Source organism: Micropterus dolomieu, linkage group LG08 (assembly GCF_021292245.1).
Source record: "Micropterus dolomieu isolate WLL.071019.BEF.003 ecotype Adirondacks linkage group LG08, ASM2129224v1, whole genome shotgun sequence".
Lineage (NCBI taxonomy): Eukaryota > Metazoa > Chordata > Actinopteri > Centrarchiformes > Centrarchidae > Micropterus > Micropterus dolomieu.
The window spans coordinates 5,644,897-5,666,956 of NC_060157.1; the positions used below are offsets into that span (position 1 = coordinate 5,644,897).

The 22,060-nt window shown below is 39.0% G+C and overlaps 1 protein-coding gene across 1 annotated transcript; it reads left to right on the forward strand.

Annotated features, from left to right (window-relative positions):
- The first annotated feature begins 6,770 nt into the window (after positions 1 to 6,770).
- Positions 6,771 to 21,950, forward strand: march9 (membrane-associated ring finger (C3HC4) 9). Its single transcript, XM_046056637.1, has 4 exons — positions 6,771 to 8,389; positions 18,877 to 19,032; positions 20,523 to 20,715; positions 21,352 to 21,950. The coding sequence occupies exons 1-4, from the start codon at positions 8,057 to 8,059 to the stop codon at positions 21,681 to 21,683; spliced, it is 1,014 nt and encodes a 337-aa protein (XP_045912593.1). The 5' UTR covers positions 6,771 to 8,056; the 3' UTR covers positions 21,684 to 21,950.
- The last annotated feature ends 110 nt before the right edge of the window (positions 21,951 to 22,060 follow it).

The following is a 22,060-nucleotide window of genomic DNA, read 5'->3' on the forward strand; positions in this document are numbered from 1 at the left end:
CCGTTTCTCTTGAGAGTTTTTCTTTAAGTGTGTATGTGTAAAGATATCATGTCTTTTTTTTAAAACACACCCTCCATTGTGTTATAATGTTATTAATGTGTTTCTTAAGCTTGCTTGCAAACTTTTGTAAAATGATGTCAGAGGACAGAGTTTAGGTGCAATGACACCAAAGATGTGACACCTTTCACCACATGATGGCAGTACAGAGTCTGTAGCTGCTATTTCTTATCCCACCATTGTTCTTGGTCACATTGACTGTTATTTCTGTCACTCTCTGATCTGGTAAATACCTCAAGACAGGCAAGGAATTTATAGACAGTGGTGGCTTTTTCCAGTGGTACATATTGACTGCATTCAAGTTGAAGGTGGATAGCATTAAAATGGCAGCTGTAAAATTATTTTTTCTCAAGCTGTAGGTTTTGATTCCCTGTGATATTCCTTCACAAGGCCATTAATCCCTTTAGCTGGGATGGGGCCAGTAATGTGGGGGTGTGTTGGGGGGCAGCGAGAGGAGAGCAGAAGGAGAGCTCAAGTACACTCTGATAGGGGAATAGAGACAACACACAAGGAAATTATCCTCGTATCTTTCATCCAAGGTTGTCCTAAATGAGGATAAACTGGTCCTCTGCCCTCATCCTAATGGCCCGTGGCAGACTGTCACCATCACCAATGCCCCCCTTTCAAGAAAGGCGTGACCTAATCTCTGGCGTCGGTACACCCCGCCAGGGAGCACCTGCAGGTTCACTTTCCTGAGACACAGGAACATTTATGTAAGTGAAATATGCCTGGTAAGGGCTTTGGGTCTTGAGTGTTTGCAGTGGCTTGGGCCCAGGATTTTTGGAAACTGCACCACACATCACATCCCCTATCCTGTCAGCGTGCTCTCCTGAGGGCCCAATGCCAGTCCCCACCCTGTGATGCATGTCCATATGCTGGGTGTATTCGCACAAACAGGGATGGCCATCTGTCCTCTTACAGATATAGCATGGACTCTGCAAGCGCATGAAAGCAGGATTTTAAAACATTTGGTCCATTATATCACAGCGCTATGATGAGTGGGTTTTACAAGGGCTTGTCCTATAGGCAGAACTAATTATGTATAGCTTCTCAGCATGGGGGCCGGATAAGGCAGTATTCAGATCAGCAGGGACCAATAAATAGTTTCTTTAAATAGCCCTATTATAAGTAAGGGAAGAAGGATCCAGATCATTCTGATACTTTATGGTAAAAATACACAGATATACTGTAAGTAAAAGTAATTCAAAAGCTACCTAGGTAGTTTACATTACATACCTATCAGCTGTATTGGAATATTTATTTTGCTTTTTCAAAATTGAACATGGAATAGTAAAAAACAAAATAAAAATTATTAAAATAAACAATATAAACCATAAGGAAATCATAGTGGTACAATAACTAGGAGGTGCAGTCAATCGCATTCAGAGGAATGTTTTTCAATTAAAGTTCCCACATCCTGTTATTTACTGTAGTGGTGTTGAAATACTTTATGTATAAAGCTGTTTAATTCGATTACAAATGTCTAAAATTCCTCTACAATTACAAGTATGTCACTATGGATTATCAAGTTTCACAAATGAACTCAACTCAAGTACATATTTAGCAACATTGTGTGGATGATTACTGCATTTTTAACATTCACAATACTGTATATATAATGTAGTTTTATTTTGAAGCAATCATCTGGATGCGGAGAAACTACTTAGGAGTTCAGAGACATTATACAGTAGTGGAAGAAGCACTCAGGCGCTTTGCTTAATTAAAAGTATCAGGATGTTAACAGTCTCCACTACAAGTAAGTCAAATTCTACTTATGTAAAAGTACATAGGTATTATCAGTAAAACGTACTAAGTTAAATAATCCAATGTTCCCTGTGCCTGTATGTTAATATATATGACATTATTAGACACTGATGAATCAATGTGTTACTAGCATTTGTAGCTGCTTGAGACGGAGTTGTTGTTAAATGCTTTATATACAGTTATATACAGCTAGTTCAGTTCAGTGGTTCCTAACATAGGGGTCAGACCCCTCCAAAGGGTCTCAAGATCTCTGCTAAACTGAAATTTTCAGGTTCCTTTAATTTGTTCCACTTGATGGAAATGGTATGATATGGATGGACATTTATTACGGCAACTCACACCCTAGGATCCATTATCCAATATATTTGAAATCTTGATCAACCAATTATCCGGTGACAATTGTATAACTATAATAATTATACTAGGTTGACTGTTTATGTTGTTTGCATCATGCCTTTGTTAATTTTGACTCTGATGAAGAGACAGTAGTATTAATGTGCTTCAGTCCCTGTTTCTCCCATCATTTATAGCTACTTTAATAATGCATTGTATTTTATAAACCCTTTACACACATTTTTATTAGGTAAAATCTTAATCTCAAAGGTACAAAAAATATGATCATCATATATTTAATATAATTATTAAATATGAGGATCATATTTTTTGTATGTTAAATCAAAACAAATAGTAATAATAGCTGTCAGATAAATTTAGTAGTCCAGTATTTCCCTGTGAACTGTAGCAGCATTTAAGTATAAAGTAACATACACTATAGAAGTACCTTGAAATTGTAGCCACTTAAGTAGGATATACTTGTACTTAAATGTGTTTTCCACCGTTGGACATTCCCATTTGTGCCAATCATCTGTTCCCACATGGAAACTGGTAATGTGTTTTTTATTTCACAATAGCTGCATCCTACATCAACAACGGGAGTTTCCTCTAACAGACAACAAGATTGAGCAGGATTGCTGAGGACTGACCCGTGTGGTTTTAATGGGTCTGTAGCTGGATCTAGATTCTTCTCACAGCTCTGCGAGGACAAACAGGAAGGCAAATCATTCTCATCAGCAAGGGGAGACAAACAGGTCAATATAGCCTATCAATAATGAAACAGAGCAGGGATGCATGTTAGTCCACAGATGGAAAAGCAGAACAGGTGATGCAGGGAGTTAATCATAGCATTCAAGTCTTAAAGTGGTATTTCATAATTTTTTCCACTACATCCACATGAATTTTTCATGTTTGTCTATCATTTCAGTATTGTAAAACCTGGGCCCTATTTTCACATATTTTGGTGTCAGAATGACTAGTATGTACAAACATTTTTGGAATCCGTGCAGTAGATGGCTTCACCTGGCAGCCGCAAACCGGCTTCCTTCGAGTCAATTGTGTCCGTCAAAGTTTGCCACTGACAGGTTCAGACTATGACACAAGGTGTCTGACAACATCGTGGAAAGGAACCCAACGAGTGACTCCCCGTAACATCCTTTGTTTTTTAAGAGAAAAAGTCTCGCTCAAGGACAATTTTTGCCCTGAAATCTCGTGAGAGGCGAGATGTTGCGTGAAACGTGGAAACAACAAGGGAGAGGAACAGCTAGCAAGACCTTATTTCATAACGTTACTCCAACACAACAAACTCCTCTCTCCAACTCTGACTCACGTTTTCACCATTGTCTTCCTCCTATTCAAAAGAATGGAGTTAGAACATGACGGGTGGTGTTTGATAAGGGTTATTTGAGCTCATCTGACAGTGTTGCGCAGGTAGTTGATGAGGAAAATTAAGAAAATGCTTTTAAAAGCAGTTAGAAGAAATGGAGTAAGAAAAGGGAACAGCGAGGGAAAGGATGAGGTGAGAAATTCAGGTTTACAGTACATTAAACAGAAATGTGTCTTCATATAATAAATTTGTCCTTTGGATACCAACATCATTACAGACTTTTTTTTTTTAAATGATCACCTCATTAGCATTTACCACCAACCCTCCCCCCACACACACACAGAATCATCATAAAATAACCCTCCCACACAGTGTACCATCATGTAGGCTAATCATACATTACGTACACTTGCAGAACAGATTATTCAGAAGGTGTGTTTTAATGCTAATGTTGTGTTGGTCAAATTATGTGTGTTAGTCTTAAAAGATAAAATTTAGTTACAGTTTAATGTCTTTAATTGCCACCGCTTTGCATATGTGAGCAGAATAAGCTTGTTGCCTTGCTGTCTATAAACAATTAGGCCCCCTGCTTAGTCATCACAAACAATGGAGCAGAGCCCATACATACAGCACAGTATAGTGTATGTGCATATATTGCATATACATGGCATTGCATCTCAAGTCAAGATTTATGGTTAAAATAGTGGATGAAAAATCAATGAAGATCAATGTGATTTTGTGGGAAGTGTTGCTATGGAGGAGAATGCAGTGTGTGAGAAAGAGAAAGAAAGAGAGGCCATAGGGCAGCGTATTCTCTCTAAACTGCAGATTAAAGTGACCTCTGGACCTGTGCTTCTGACGTCTCCCTAATTACCCGTCTTGATAAAGGGCTCTGAGACACTTTCCTTCTCTGCTGTTTACAGCTTCGTTTACTGACACGGTGATGCTTGTGGAGTGCATGCTGAACTTTTGTGCACTGTGCTGATGGATTTTGGACAGGAAAAGTATCCGTCTCTGCACAGCTTGAGTAATGGCCGGAAGACGAGGCATGACCCGCCCTCGCCCTTTGCAATAATATAATGTAAAAAAGTGCACTTACAGCAGACATTTTAGAGCAACCGTCATGGGATTTATTGCAGAACTGTTGCACGTACCGCTTGAATGTACCCCTCAGTGTCTATATTTTATTATACTGTATTATCAACAAAAAAACTTAAAGCATCAAAGGTAAAAGTACTAGTACTGTACACAAATGGCTCATGTGAGTGTTATATTATTATATATTAAATTGTTGAATTATCAATAATGATGTGTTAATGTGTAAATAGCATTTTACTGTTGTGTTGGTCGACTTGGAGCTGATTTTAACTACTTCATACACTTGGATTGTTAAACCTGTTACAATGAGTTGTATTTTATAATCTGATAGCATGTTTGGAATAGTACACAGTAACTACTCCTGCTAATTAATGTAATCAAGTAATCAAAGTCAAAAGTACAGTATTTTTCTCTGAAATGTAGGCTATCGCACATTTAAAATGTGTGTATCTTACTGTGTGGAACTCATATAGGATAATTTTCATGTCAGGTAACACGAGGCCAGGCATTGATATGGGACTAAATCTGAGCTGGTGGCCTGCTGTGACTTTAATAATGACATTGGTGAAACAACTGTGCTGAAGGTCCAAAAGTAACAAAATCTGCCTAATAGCAACTCTAAAGCTCACTAATTAATACATTATAATACATAATACATATAAGTAAATGTCCGTACTGTTTCCCTCCCATAAAACCACAACTTGTCGTTTTTACATTTTGTTTTTTGTACAGATTAAACAACAAGATATAACATGTTAATTAATGAGCTTTACAGGTGCTGGAAGGTGGATTTTGTTATCTTTAGAGCCAGTCTAGCTGTTTTCCCTTCCAGTGTTTTGCTAAGCTAACCCTCTCCTGGCTGTTTATATTTACCTTAGCCTACGGATATGAGAGTGGTATCGATCTAACTATTATCTAACTCTCAGCAAGAATAGAAACACCTGTCGGTATAAAGCATTACAAGTCAACAGCACCACAAACTGCATCCTCAAAAATCATCATTGCCTACAGTTGAATGAACAAGCTTAATAACCTTTATGAAATGAGGATTTATTGCAGGACGTTTGTCCACTGCATTAGTTTCAACCAGGTGTACCCAAGTGGCAACCTCTGGGTCTGAAAAGCCTTAAACCTGGATTATTTATAATGGGGTGACTCCACTGGTTGCAAAAAGAAGTCTGTTTGCATTAAAGACAAAATTACCCCACTTCTCACTTGATTTATTACCTCAGTCAACACTTTCCTAACAAGTTTATGGTCTCAGCCACTAGTTTCAAACCTGGATTATGGTGACAACATTGATATATGTCTGTATATTTATTTATTTATTTCTTAGGCTATATTTATTATGAAAGGGTTTTTTATTTATTTAACTTTTGCTAATCTACGAGTCTCGCAATTGCCCCATTGGGATAATAAGTGTTTTGAAATTTATAATTTGAAATTGAAACCTTCTTCAGCACAGCATTATGTAAATTCTGTAAATGAATGTGCTTTAGGGCGTGTCTACCTTGTGATTGACAACAACAGCGACCTGTCAAGTAGGATGGAGGTGAATCTTAGGCTGTGCACTCTGTACATTTAATGAGCTGTAAACTTGTTTTTGAGTATTTTTCTTCTAAGAACTTTGACTCTTTCATAGCCTGTTTTCAGTTCATGAAAGTTAAGTGTAAAAATTTAGTCGCCTAAAAATGTCTTGTTTATGGTTTGGTTAAAAGACACCTTAAGGAAAGTCAGCTGTTAATTCTGGGGGGAAAGTACATTTTTTTAATATCACAGTTAAGGTGAATTATGGATGCACCATGATAACTTAGCTCTACCCGGTCACTTCTGGTTCCAAAATGCCAATCTCAAGGCTTCAAAACAAGTCCACAAACCAATGCGTGACTGGCAACTGGATGTTTTGTGTTTTTGCATTGTTGTACCACCACTGCTTGGAGCCACGAACTGATAGGCTACCTGTCTCTCTCTCTCTCTCTCTCTCTCACACACACACACACACACACACACACATTAACAGAGAGGTCCAGTTCGTACTTCGCGGGCTCCCAGTTCATGTGGCCGCAGCGCGCACGTCAGCAGCAGGGAGATCAGCACCCTGGACAGCGGCGGCTGGTCAATAATAAAGCAGCCAGAGCTCCTTCCCTGCCCAGCTGCTGAGAGCACGGGGAGAGGCACATCACCCATCGGAGACGGATGGATGAGTAAAGAAAAATAGCGACTTGTTTACAGGATGACTGTCAGGTATTTTTTTCTTCTTCTCCCCTTCCGGAAGTAGCTGCTGCGTTGGTTCAATCTCCAAGCCGACCATTTCGAGGAGGAAAATCAGCGCCAGCAGTATCATCACCACCATCTATGATCCAATAATCAATGCCATTACTGCTGTGAAATTGCTCTCGGATGCGAAGACATCTCCATGCGTCTTCCCCCCCTTTCCGCCCCTCTTTAATTAGATAAATCAGAGGGTGCCTTTTGTATCATTCTGCCTCTCTTTGACATTTCAACGCGCCGTATTTTTGGCTTGCAAATGAAATGCTGATGGACATCGAGCGAAGATGGGAAAACATGGGGCTTTCGGGTGTTTTTGTGCTATGTTTCCAGCTAGGCGTCCTCAGTAAAAAATGCAAATGAAAAGGATTGTGTTTTTGATCTCGACGTGGATTGTCGGGCTGAATGGCACGGATTCTCCGTGGATCAACCAGAGGCTTTACAAAAAGGAGATGAAATAGAGAGAGAGAGCGAGAAGACGGGAAAAATGGACCATGATCTGACGCTTGGGATGCTACAGTGAGGGACAATGAAAAAAACAACAGACATATTATAATCACATCCGAATCAAACTTCCATTTCATCTTCCGCATCCTTTTTTCTTTTTGGATTATGATTCTTGACAAGAGTCCCAGATGTGACTTTATGGGTGGCATGTCGTTGTATTTTACATCCCATCTTCTATTTCCTGGCTCTGTGTTGCTCTCTCTTCCACTCGTCCACTCTCTCGCAGTCTTCTGCTTTGGGTAGCAAAAACATGTAGGCTATTTTTTGCTGCAAGCCCAGTGCATCTAAAAAAAAAAAGGTGTCTTTGAGAGGAACGGTGAAGAAAAATGGACTGGAATAAAATAAAAAAAACCCGTACAAGTTGTAATGTTTTCTGGGGTGCGATGGAAGATGCATATAGACAGCGTTTGTTGAGTTGTTTTGAGTAATGAATATTGAAAGAGTGTGTCGGCCGGCTGAAAGGGAAAATCTTTCATCCGCATTGGCTTAGACACACATGCCATCAGTGGGGCGAGAGCCTTTATTTCTCTGGATCTCCAATTAATAGGTGTTACTGAAAATGCTACAATAAAGATGAACATATCAGGTGTATGAATAACAATAACAACAATAATAATATTAATAATAATAGAGGGAGAGGAGAAAGGACAAAAACACTTCATTTATTTATTCCAGTCTGGCGGGTTCTGTATGTAGCCAAACATGTTCAAGTATCGGATCCGCATGTTTTTTAACGAACTGAAAGTCCTGGTGTTTATGCGATCCGATTCGAGACAGTCCGGCTCAGACACAGATAGACGGTCCACCACCATGCGAGGTCTGGGGATGGGCGGCTGCGGTTGGCCGCCTTTCGTCGACTGCCATTCCCGGGATGACGAGGAGGAGTACTACGGCAGCGACCCGCGGCCCCGGAGCCTGGCGTTTGAGGACAAGGAGCCCAAGCTGCAAGTGGGCCTGGACGCCGTGTCTCTGGCCAGCACCGCCAGCAGCCTGCGGACCCCCCAATGCCGGATCTGTTTCCAAGGCCCAGAGCAGGTAGACATGCAGCAGTGATGCCACGTCCTGTGTGGATGGCAGACAGACAGAAAGCCTGTTTGTTTCACATTTGTGTGCTTTTAAATATGCTGCACATGCAGAGCCTTTTCTGCATGCATGAATTGTTCCAGGTCAGCTGAATTTTTATGTTATTTTTATTTTGAGGCAATCACACTGGGTTCACGTGTTGTAATCTGCCATTTTGATTTTTTTTTTTTTTGTTATACAGCAAATCACAAAGAGCCTCTGATTCATTGGAGCTACTACAACCATCCTGTCCTACATCTCTCACTCTCTTTCTTTCTTTCTTTCTTTCTTTCTTTCTTTCTTTCTCCCACCCACCTACCTCTCAACTGCCTCCTTTGAAACAAGGATGAAACCTAGATTGTAATTATTTATAGTCAAATCAGTTTTATTTATGTAGACCAATATCACAAATCTGCCTCATATGGCTTTACAGTGAACTCAGTGTAGGACCCTTTATCCCTACACCCACAATTTAGAGGCAAATATTAGTCCCTTTTTGTTCTGAAAAGATGACTGCTTAGTAATCTGGTTTTTTAAATAACACTGTTTTCATAGCTAAGCTAATCAGTGGTGGAGAGACAGCAGTTCCCACACATCTGAAATACGGCCAGCATAGCAACAAAGAAAGTTAGCCAATTAGGTCTGCAGGATGACAAATAAAGTGAGAGGGACTGAATATGCATGAGTCACAATCATTTTGTAAATGTAAATCAATTTGTCCCCCGTCTGATGTGTCACAGAACAGGATGATCATCTATTGATCTTGTGATGATCAGTGTTCCTGGCCAGACAATGGTGTCGACTGTGATGATAAATGACAAGTTAAATGAATTTGTCACCCTTATTTTTTTTTGTTAATGTTGTTCTATTTCTATTCTTTTGTTCTCTCTCGGGTGCTTGGTTCTTCCGGAGCCCAAACAAAACAATAAGTGGTGCATCTCTTTGGTCTGTGGCCAAATGTCGATATCACCAGATGTGCAGAAACGTGTGCCGCCTGGCTCAGCAGGTAGTCCTGAAGCTTGAGATAATTAGAAACACTGTAAATCCTGTAGGAGCACAGATGGATATTACCATTTAGTCACTTCCCTAAGATAGGCGTATAGTGTTATTACAGCCCATGTGCTAATTTATCTCATCTGCCGTGGAGTTTCTATTGTGAGACATAGTAATACTGGATAGAGTATAAATCAGTTAAGGTTTGTTTTGGATACAAAGTCATTTGATGTTACAGACAGGGATCGACCCCAGGTTGCTGTCTTGCCCACTCAAACATCTTCCTGTAATAAAAGGTTGATGTTTTGGGCTCTCCGGTAAGGTGACTCATCGTGCAACATGGCTCTGAGCTGACTCTTTCAGCTACAGACAAAGAGCAAGCAAACAAAGCACTAAGGGAGAACCCTGAGACTACACTACTACATCAGCTCCTCACTCTGATATTAGTTTATTTTTTGCCTCCACAGCACTTAATCTTTGAGCGTGTGCAAAGGTAAAAAAGTGAGTGCCTTATGCCTCCCTGGGTGTTTGCCATTTTATTGTTATTTCATTATTTAAGCAGGTCACAACAGGGGCTGGGATCATGTAGCTGTCAGCGGGCCAATTACCTACAGACATAATCATCTTGCTCTGTGGGCTGCATTGAGTATGAATCCTTATTAACTGTCTGTCAAAGGCGTCAGTGTGTGCTATGGTACAGTAGCCGGGCCACTGATTCCACTTAACACTGTCTGGATTCACAGAAGCCGCGCCAGAGCCTGCTGGAGGGGCCGGCAGTGTTAGGTTTGAGGCGTTGGGGTTGGTGGAGGTGGTGGTGATCACCCCTGCCTGCCCTTTTCACTTGTAGTGCCCAGCAGCGTGTTTCCACAGTGACACGCAGTCTGGAGCTCAGGGGGCACTTTCACGCTGAAAATTCTTTTGTCTAAAGGTTACAGCTGAGGAGGAACACCATTTTCTTAGTCATAGAAGTGACACACCGAATTAACACCTTCATGCTCTGTGAAGTGGCCTTGAGGGACAAACCCACGCCAGATCATATGGGCAGGGAGAGTGTGTGTGTTTGTGTGTGTTTGTGTGTGGTGTGCAGCATTTATGTTTGTTAGAACAGCTCCGACTTGTCGTTAAAGGATACATATATTTTTCTTGTCGTCAACAAATCCTATGAAAAGACCAAAAGCAACAAATTGATCCTACTAACAAGTATTGTATTCAAAATCTGATATATCTTACTCCTCTGTGTCATAGAGCTCTGTTGTTTTCATACATAAACAACAAAATGGGTTGATTGTCAAGAGTCCCAAAACGAAATATAAGACCGTTTTCCAAAATGTTATAGATGTCTGTTGGAAGGTACAATGACCTGAACGATCGTTCCTCAAAACAACATGTAAGAGCCTTGGCAAGTACCAGTCCGGCAACAGGCGTACAGGACCTTACGTAAGTTACATGATGTTTAACATGTGGTAAACATTGGTTGGGTTTAGGAAAATATCATGTTTTGGGGTTAAAATAAGTAGTCTACATTATGTAAGTCATGTGAATTTAACTTAAAATATGTCAACTACTACATGGACTTTGTCGCTCTTTATACTAAGTCACCTGTCTGCCACTAGAGGTCGCGGCCTAATAAAAAACGTAACCGTTAACATAAACTATATAAATTATAAATATAAACTATATAAATTATAAATGACAAAATACATTGTTTGTCCATAGTCCCCAGAATGGCACATGCTGTTTTCTGATCTAATGCCGCTATAAACAGGACAACATAATTTGTCTGTGCCTTTAGAAACCGTTAACTCACTGTTTTATAATCTGACAACACCATGGTTAAGGATTGGATAGGTTTAGAAAAACATTATGCTTTGGGTTAAAGTTAAAGTTCTTTGTTAAGATTAGGGAGCCTTTGTTGACTGTCAGTAGGAAACAGGAAATGAACAGCGATCTCCTGTCTGGTGTTTTGTTAACCCATTCATCCGCCCCCACTTCCTCCCTCTGTTGACTTTATCGCTTTTTTAAAAACATCCCCTAACTTCCCCCTTTGCTCCCGTCTTAATCACTACGACCCCTGGAGGGCTTTGGCACTTCAACGTAAACATGTCTTTTTTGGGCATTGGACAGTCTTTAAAATACATGCTTATTTTGACTCAATTCCTCGCACACTGTTAATACTGTTACTGTAAATACCAACTAAAGCACCACATGTATATTAATCAGCTGAAAATAGTCCATAAAAGAAGCAATTTCCTCCCTTTTGAGTAACATCTGCTGAAAACTGCAGTGCCCAGCTGTTTAAGGAAAATATTTAGCCTTTTTTTAAAATTCTATTTTTAAAAAATTTAAATAAAAAAAAATTATATGTGAGTGTTTTTAAAATATTTATCTCTTCAGTTGGTCTTTTCATAGGACTTGTTGACAATAGCAAAAAATATAGAAAAACTCCATCCTTATCCTTTAAAAATTAGTAAAAGTGTAATGTTGGTTTACAGTTGACTTCTCTGTTTGCTCAAACACAGTATCTCTACATGTTCTAGTTTTGTTTGAGCATGAGTACATCCTGCTAGTCCAGATGTGACCTTCTATGTCTTTTTCTGTGCGTTGCCTTCAGGTACAGGGACTGGGAAAGACACATTACACACACACACACAAACAAAAATAACAACAAATATGTTTTACTCTTATTTTTGTTTAGTTAATTGTAGTTGGATTTGATCTCTTTCAGTAAGGTAGATTTCCTAGCTTTTAATTTGCCTCAAGGTTATTACTATAAAACTCTTAATAATATATAATAAATATCTTATTTAAAAAAACAAAACGTATTAACTCATTATTACTATCTGTAATAAGAATACAACTCTGATTATTTCTAATGTTTTTATTTTATGGCTTTTTGCATCGAGAATATCGACTTCATTTATAAAACATTCGCTACAGCTCAAAAGCAGTAAAACTCAAAAGAAGGCTAATTTCCTGTAGGTTGCTTTTGAGAGACAAAGTTTTAACTTAAAAGCAATGATATGTTCTGTCATTAGTGAACTTCTGCGCATCAAAAACATCTTTCATACCTTCAGTTTGGTTTTCCCAAAACTAAATTCCCTCATGTACGTCTTGTGATTGTGAGCAAGATGATCAATATTGTTAACATCAAACAACGCTCCCTCAGAGTTTGAATCTTGAGCCTTACTTCGGGATAAAATCAGCAGACACTTTGAAGACTTGTGAATGCAAACCACATAAGTTTTTATGTGTCTAAAATATGGTCTCTTATTCATCATTAATGGAGCAGCTCTAGAAAGTGCTCCTCTGGATTTTTAGCTTATAGATGAGACATAAATTTAGAGATTAAGATATATAGTTTATCACACGTATCACATTTTCAGCTTAAACAGTTTCTGTTTGAGGTTATGGTTTAAAATCATAATCACAGCTTTTAAAGGTCTTTGTTTTTATTTTGTTCTACTTGATTATGACATTGACATTCTCAGACAAGCCTGAATATTTTCCTTGTACACACACTTCTCAGCCTGACATTTTAGAAATATTTGCTTTCATATGGTTTTTATTTAGTTTCTCATATACTTCTGACCTTCCGCGTGTTATCTTTATAATGTCAGCGGGTAAGTTATTTTAAAGTTTATGAGTGGCATGTGGCTCATCAGCCAAATCCAATCTTTTATGCGGCGGGACACTTGAAGTCTTTTATTATAAGTGGGAAGGTCAAACGAGCCAGATGGGGGAACGACAGAGTGCAGACAGACAGAAAAAAAACGTCTGAAGCATTGTTTGTGTCAACGCGGTTCTCCGGTGCATAAAACCTACGACAATTAAACTGGTAATTTTCTGGCAAAACATATTCTGATTCAGATCTTTGAGTCACAGTTTGTGAATGAAAGATTTTAATGAGTACTGGTGTTATTTAATTTAGAAATGTGCACATAAAACCAAGCAAAGAGACATCAGTTGATTTGAATCTTATTTTTAAATAAAAAACTTAATTTAATTTGAAACTTAATTTTCTAGTCACTACAAAAGTCAACAAATGCGAACTTAACTCTGAATTCACTTTTTTTGAGTTGCTAGTTACTTACAGTTTTAGATTATTAATACTCTATATAAATTAACTAATAAAAGATAATGTATTATTATGGATTAAGCTACCCAGCGGTATATGGGGTAGTGATGGTGCAGTGGACAAGACACATGCCTTTGGTGTGAGAGACCAGGGTTTGATTTCCAATATGACACATCCACCAATGTGTCCCTGAGCAAGACTAATTGCCAGAGGTGTTCGACCTCTAGCACATACAGCAATTGTATGTCGCTTTGGATAAAAGTGTCAGCTAAATATGTAAATGTAAATATTAGGTAGTTAAAATTAGCTCTACCTTTAACAGCTGCAACATTTAAGTGATGAACACATGAATGCCTCAGTAATCCTAATCCAGTGATAATATACATTATTCTGAAATTAGCACTTTTGGTTTTACTTTATTTAAATTCAAATACTTACTAAAGTAAAATTTGAATGCAGGACTTTTACTTGTAATACTACAGTATTCCTACACTATTGTATTGCTACTTTTTTTTACTAGTACTACCACCTTTGCTACTACCACTATAACTATTGTTAAGCAGTGTTGGACAGTAACATGTGTAGCGCATTATAATGTGATCACTTCTTTCAGTAACAGTAGTGTAAGGATTCTCAATTTGATATAATTACATTACTGTTACTTATCCCAGTAACGCTCCTATACTTGTCTGGTCTGTGCATTCAGTGCAGCAACTGGTCCAGGATGTGCTAGCTCAGCGCAGGGTTGTCTTTAAGTCCTATTGTTTAAACTATCATTATGAGCAGCTGAGTTTGGAAAAACGTCCATATCAGCCAACAAACTGGCTGCAAATGCACCACATCTGGCAGTTACATCAAAATAAAGTCCAATATTAACACTGACACAATCTAATCAGCTAAGTCAAAATGAGCTAAACACTTCGCTTGTATGAAATAGGGGTATTTTGTTGCTATTTAAATGAATAGTTAGGTATTTTGGGTTGGTTTATTTTTCTCATCGGCTTGTATGTCAAGAGTTAGATGAGAAGATTGATACCACTTAAATGTTTCCATGTCAAAATATGAAGCTGCAGCCAGCAGGTGGTTAGCTTAGCATAAAGTTTGGAAACAGGGAAAAACAATATAAATCATTACATTTTTTATTTTTATTTAGTTAATTGCAGTTATATTTTATTAATTTGACTTGATTTTGTTAGGTACACTAAAAAACAACTTGGAGGCATTTTTAAAATCTAAAATGAAGTGCTACTCTTTTCAGGGCTGGTTTGAGATTTTGGGAAATACACTTATCCGCTTTCTTGTCAAGAGTTTGATGAGAAGTTTAATACCTTTTTTTTTTTTTTTTTTTACCACCAGCACCTCTAGAACTCTCTAATCCACATGTGATGTCTTGTTTGTTTGTGTTGGACTATTTCTTGGCGGTGAACAGTGACTTCCTGGAGTTTTGTCAACAGGATATACATTAACATGTAAATTTGTGATTTTTTAGAGATGCTGGTAGGTCCTTTTGGACAGAGCCAGGCAGGCTAGCTGTTTCTCCACGCTTTCAGTCTTGATGCTAAGCTAAGCTAACTCTCACCTGGCTCCAGCTTCATAGTTAATGGACAGACATAAGAATAGTATCAATCTTCTAATCTAACATTCAGCAGAAAAACAAATAAACTATAATCTATTTACATTTACATTTTGATCAGGAAACTTAGCCCACATTTTATATTTTAGTCATGTTTACAAACAAGTCATGCTTTTTAAAATCACAACCTTTGAATGTAACACCACTGAAGTGAACTCTCCCACCTTCCCTGATAGTCAATATGTATGTTTTGTGTCTTCCGGATCTGTTTGGGTTAGCTGAGAGATGTAAGTTTGTTATGAGGGTGGCTGAGTTCACTTGTCGTCGGGCTTCAGCAGCTCATTTCTCCTTCACCTGCCTGCCCTTGAAGCCCCACCGCTACCCGCAGAGTGCTAACATGCCCCTTCGCCAAATGGGCACCGCATCAAGCTGAGCCCATTCATTGATTTACCAATGATTCATGCTGATATTCTTCCCCAACACTGTTGTTTTTTGAGCTTTCATTCAGTTGTTATACATGGATTTAGAGGACATGCAGGATTTGAAGTTTTTATTTTTGCTGAGTAAAATGAGAACTATGCAGAAGTCTGATGCAAAACTAGGCATCAAATTATAAGCCTTCTAAAAATGGATGTTTGACGTTGAATGGTGATGACATCTTGAATGTGGTCATCCTTAATGTAGCAAATATGCCAACAGGCTTCAGGTGCTTGTGTGGCGCTGAAGAGACAATGGTCACACTATGAAAATTATTAGGAGGGGAAGGGGTGATCAGAAAATGTTATTATCGCTGAAAGGAGACTAGAGTCTCATATTTTGTATTCTTATCCAGTATTTATGTTTTATTTTAGCCATCCCCAGTGAGATTTATCACATTAAAAAGAGATCAAAATAGTTACATCAATAAAATGCCTTTCATTTTTTTGCCTCCAAAACAAATCAACAATAGAAACTAATAAGACCGATACGGCCATTTTTTAAACACAATACCTGTGGATTTTATTTTTATTAGTGACTGATATTATCTCTTGTAGAACTGCAATTAAAAAAACAATTGTCACATGAAGTGTATAAAGCAGGTTCAGCACCACACGTTGCTATATCTTCTGCTAATCAAGTGAGAGATGAAGCACGTTGACAGTTATTCCAACGTTTTTCAGGTCACAGGCGATTTAAAGTCACAAAATTAATTCAACTGTAACCACAGCTCTTGGTTCAAACATTGAGAGTGGCTGGAACATGGTTTGGTTATGTTCTATTAAGATATTTCATTTTTAAGTCAGGGTACATCATTTGAAACTATTTACACCTTTCGTTTTAGTTTTTAATGGTTAAAGGAATAATTCAACTTTTTGGGAAATATGCTTATTTGCTTTCTGGCGGAGAATTAGATGAGAATATTCATACCACTCTAATGTTTGTCAGTTTTATACGGTGGCTCCCAGGGCTCAGTGAGGAATATTTTTTTGAGGACTATGAATTTCAAATAATAACGAAATGCCGTTTCATGCGGTCCAATGTGCTAAAAACAGTCACAATAGCCTATTCAACTTACAAGACACAAAACAAAAAATAGACATGCTGGCCAGCCAAAAGAAAGAATGGCATTTATTGTTTACTGCAGCAGTCATTAAACCAAAGTTACTTTGAATCATTTGTGATTTTTAATGCATCTTCAGTAGGTTATTTTATGAGCTTTTCACTATTAGTCAGGCCCACACAAATAAGAGGTAATTTACAGTATGACACTAGACGAGACAGCTGATCTGTATACTGTCAGGGGAGTGAGAATGGCATGCAGGGCTGGAGCATTTTAAAGTGCGTAGCCTAATAGTGCAACCCCAAATCTGAAGTATGTTCACCTGTATAGCCTATATCTAACCTATTTAAATAATAGCAGCATCAGAAGTAGGCTACTTAACATTAGCAGAGCCCTGATGGCTACAAGCTTCTGAAATATAATCCAGTAACGGGAGCAGCCTAATAACAGTCGGCTATGTAAACAGTGTGGAAGTGCCGTAGCTGCATGAACATTTAGCCTATAGGCTAGTGAGTGGACAGGATTGCATAATGTGGGATATGTAGCCTCCATATGAAGTCTGACATGTAGGAAACAGTGTCCATCCACTTTGACTGTTTAAGCACCAAGCATCACCGATGTAAACACAGAATCCGCTTCCTCTGGGCGGAGCCTTGCGCTCTGACAGAACACAGTGTGCCCGCTGCATGCTCCAGGACATTGATGGGGCAGGTCTGTGTAAAGATGTCAGATGTAAAGATGTAGGCTAACGGAAGAAGACAGGTATTGAGAGGGAACGCAAAACATATTGCGAGGGAATGCAAAAGTATTGCGAGGGAACGCAACACATATTGCGAGGGAATGCAAAAGTATTGCGAGGTAACGCAAAGTAGTCCTCAAAAAAATATTCCTCACTGAGCCCTGGGAGCCACCGTAGTTTTATATGAAGCTACAGCCAGAAGCCAGTTAGCTTAGCTTAGCATAAAGACTGGAAACAGCTAGCATGCTAGTGTTGGGGTATTTCTTTGCGAGTTATAAGGTGTTAATTAGTTAGCTTTAAGTAATTTTAACCCCTATTTGCAAGTCATCAAGCTCGCCGACCATTGGGCTGTGTAGTTAGGCAAATCTACGATTAATTTGGGCCAATCGTTCTGTGTGAACTAGACTACTCAACAACGCACGCATCAAAAAGACACACAGCCAAATTGCTGACGCATCGCAGATACCAGACAGACATCTAGCATAGGGTGACCAGACTTCCCCGGTTTTGGTGGGCCTATAACATGACTTACTAGTGAGTTATGTGTAAAATAAAGACATGATCTCTTTTGCAGTTATCCATATGACTAGGTCTACATTATTTACCTTGCTGTGCACCGACCAATCCAGTCCTTTTTACCTGTTGACACCTTTAAATTGCCAATACAACTCATGTAATGTAGTATTCTACTTCCCAGAAAGTGATTGCAGCCTCTACTTATTGACTGAAAGGTTATTTCTGCCCTGAAATGAGTTGATTATATTCGAGTTATTTTTGACAGATTATTAAACCGAAATAGTCCCCTTTTTATTTCAAATATAATAACATTATATTTTGACTGACCACCAAACCAAAAATGTCAGTGGTTTTCATTTCAGAAATCTGGTCACCTTAATCTAGCATGCTAAATATCTGGAGCTGTTGGCCGAATTCAAGACTCCCGCAACAAGACAGCAAGTCGTGTAGTCTGAACAGCAATCTGCCAATGAGAAAAGTCTGCAGTAGGCATTAGAGGATTTTATAACGTTTCCCCCGATTTCCAGTCTTTGTGCTAAGCTAAGCTAACCGGCTGCTGTTTATAGCTTTATTTAACAAAATAATTTGAGATAGGTACCAATCTTCTCGTCTAACTTTTCACCAGAAAGCAAATAAGTCTATCTCCCAAAATATTGAACTTTTCTACCAATTAAATACTGTTATATTATTTGGTTGGTTTTTTTTTCTAAGTCAAGGGGAGGTTCCAGATAAAATATTAACAATGCTAAGGATTTTTAAAAAGTCACACATAAGGTTCAGCCATCCTCCGTGCACCAATAATTTTTATACAATCCCTTACTACAAACACAATCTCTTGACAATGTAGCTATATAAAGCAGAATCACTATTAAATTCTCTGTTTCTATTCTTAACAGCAGGTTTCTAAATAAAGATTCATATATGTCACAACCAAAAATTATATCGGATGAAACTATTTAGGCTAAATAATATTTGTTTTCCATTGTATTCATCCTGCTGTGTTTTTCCTTTGTCTGTCCTACAGGGTGAGCTGTTGAGCCCCTGCCGCTGTGACGGCTCGGTCCGCTGCACCCATCAGCCCTGCCTCATCCGCTGGATCAGCGAGAGAGGCTCCTGGAGCTGCGAACTCTGCTACTTCAAGTACCAGGTCCTGGCCATCAGCACCAAGAACCCTCTGCAGGTAACATAAAGCGAATCAGTTACAAGTTTTAACAAAAAAAATGTGGTGTAAAACAAGGCATCACGCTCCCTTTTTGAATTGCAGAACATGAACTGAAAAGCCACTCCAGCACTGATACTGTGCCCGTTCAGATTAATCTGACTCAAGCTGCACATGGGATTCAGCATGGCTCAGTTCAATTTGGTTTGGCTCAGCCTCCTCATCAATTTCCTTACAAAACACATCCAACACTCTTTTTTGACTGGGATTGAGGGTATTGGATTAGCATCTTGTGAACAAGATGGAGAAAGTATAGAGAATATGTAAACCCCTTCTTGACATGCAGGTAAACACAAACTCTGTCATGCTCTGTCAGGTGGAATCGTTTAATCTTGCGGAGTGAATGAGGCAGGGAGATCTTACTGTGAGGAGAAACAAAATGTTGCTGCTGAGAGAAATTTCATAATAACGTATACATAACATACAAACGCTGTTGCATCAGACCCATCACTGTTTGCTAGAACAAATCTTGGGCCGTTGCTGTGGTGTGAGGACTGTTTGCCATATTGTGCTGACACATTTTCCCTCTGCGTCACTGTCCTTCTGCCCTCCTTTTCAGAGGCAGCCAATGGCTCTAAAACCTATTGAGAAGATGCCATATATGTGTGTGTATGTCTGACATATTTGTTAACGTAGCCTATGTATACATCATGTGCTCATATATGTAGATTTCTCTCTCCCATGAGATACAATATGGTGGGGAAAGATCCATTTACTTAAGGACTATACTTATTTATAATTTTGAGGTACTTTGAGGTCCCTTTTATGTTTCTTTATACTTCTGCTCCACAACATTTTAGACAGAAATGTTGTACTTCTTCTTTCCTCTCACATTGGGAACCACTGGACCAAACTACCTGTTTGTAAAGTAGTTAAAACTAGTGCTACCCAATTAGCTCCAATTATTAATATTTTCAGTGATTCACAGGCATAGATACTTTCAATGAAAAGCCACAAAAACAAGTTGGGGTAAAATCACTTTACGTGTAAATAGACTGCATTAAACTTTTATTTTTTACATTCTTCTGCATTAAAGATGAATACATTTGTATAGGAGACTGTTTAATTTTTCTTGTATTTGGGGTTCCTTACAGTTTTGTACTTTTTTAAATTGGCAAACTGATGAATCAGATTTATAGATGAGTTTGTAATGAAAAATGCATGTGGGGTAGGGACAGTTGAACATTTTCTAAACAAAGACTATGAATATAAAAAAGTTGATTCACCAAAATTAACCTGGATTTTCAGTTACATTTCTTCATTTATATATAGCCAATTCATTTCAACAGAGGTTATCTCATTGCACTTTTCATATAGTGCTGGTCTGGACGTAATCTTTTGGTAAGGATTTTAAATGCAACAGCGTATGTTTACATTTTTGGTGCTTTTACTTCACTACAAGATCTGAGTACTTCTTCCGCCACTAATTTAGATGTTTTTCTCCTTCCCAGTGGCAGGCCATCTCTCTGACGGTGATCGAGAAGGTGCAAATAGCGGCCATTATTCTAGGTTCCCTTTTCCTCATTGCCAGCATCTCCTGGCTCATCTGGTCCTCCCTCAGCCCCTCGGCCAAGTGGCAACGTCAGGACCTGCTCTTCCAAATCTGCTACGGCATGTACGGCTTCATGGATATCGTCTGCATAGGTAAAGGACAAAGTGGACACCAAAATCTGAAAACATTAAATCACACAGCAGTATTATAAATAGCTTTAGCAGCAGTCATTGACAAGTTGTATAGGAATATCACCTGAAAAGATAGATGTAGGAGAAGGTTTAGGTGACAGCGTGAAGAGATGAATTATGCAATAAGAAGAGTAGCAAAGAAATCAGGGTGTGCTCTGCAACAACACAAAATATATTAATAAACATAAGTTCCATTATGCAAGGACAAACTAATATGGTGATAAAAAAAAACAAACAAGCATTTCACATTCTGTTGGTTGTTAAGGTCATCCAAAAAAACACAGAAACTAAACTAAATAAGCAGATGGTGGATAGGTGGTACACTAAAAGCAAAGCAAATTTTGATGATGTCGCAGAGAACAGGATATTTTCTTCTTGTGGTAATTGTGAGTTGCCCGCGTAAGACAACACAGAGAACAGATGGCATCAGATATCTGCACTGTGATTATTGCCAACTGTCTATTCTCATCCACAGGCAAGATGGAAAGTTCCTACCTATGATGCTGACTGCAGCTTGCAAGGCCTTTTAGCATAATATTTGATGTAAAGCATGCACTGTCCTTCACCCTGCTGCTTCTTCTTCTTCTTTCCGCCCAGGCCTCATCATCCATGAGGGATCGTCAGTGTATCGAATCTTCAAACGATGGCAGGCTGTCAATCAGCAGTGGAAAGTACTAAACTATGAGAAATCAAAAGACTTGGGCGACCCGTTGAGTTCGAGCAGCAAGACGGGGGCACGTGGCTCTCGTGGTAACCCGCACGGTCTGGCCAGCGGCAGTGGTGGGCGACAGAGCAGGAGGTTAAGAACTATTCTGAACCACCACTGTGGATACACCATCTTGCACATCCTGAGCCAACTAAGGCCCAACGACCCGCGGATCAGCGCCGCCGCCAACCGGGAGGTGGTGATGAGGGTCACCACTGTATGAGTCGGACCAGGCATGTGTGATGGGATAGACCTTATCTTTGTGTCCAGATGTAAATGAGAGGACGGACTTATGGACCTAATAGTAAACACTAAAAACTCATGTAGGCAACAGGAGCCCTGCGAGGAGCTGGGTGAAGCCCTACAGACAGCACACACTTGAGGATTTCTCCTCTTGTTTCGTACAACAAAAGGAAAACAGATGCTCCTTTTCAATAATTAAAGAAGTGATGAAAACAGGGATGAAAAAGCAAAGACATCAAACATGACATGTGAGGCGGGAGGGGTGGGGTGGGGGTATAAACAGGCTTTATAACCTAATCCAAGACGATGAGACGTTTTTTCCAGTTCAATATCAGGATGTATCAGGAGACATTTTTT

Coding starts and splice junctions, on each gene's coding strand:
- march9 (XM_046056637.1), top strand. CDS start 8,057: ATGTTCAAGTATCGGATCCGCATGTTTTTTAACGAACTGAAAGTCCTG. Junction 19,033..20,522: donor GCACCAAGAACCCTCTGCAG/GTAACATAAAGC, acceptor TCTCCTTCCCAG/TGGCAGGCCATCTCTCTGAC. Junction 20,716..21,351: donor CATGGATATCGTCTGCATAG/GTAAAGGACAAA, acceptor CTTTCCGCCCAG/GCCTCATCATCCATGAGGGA.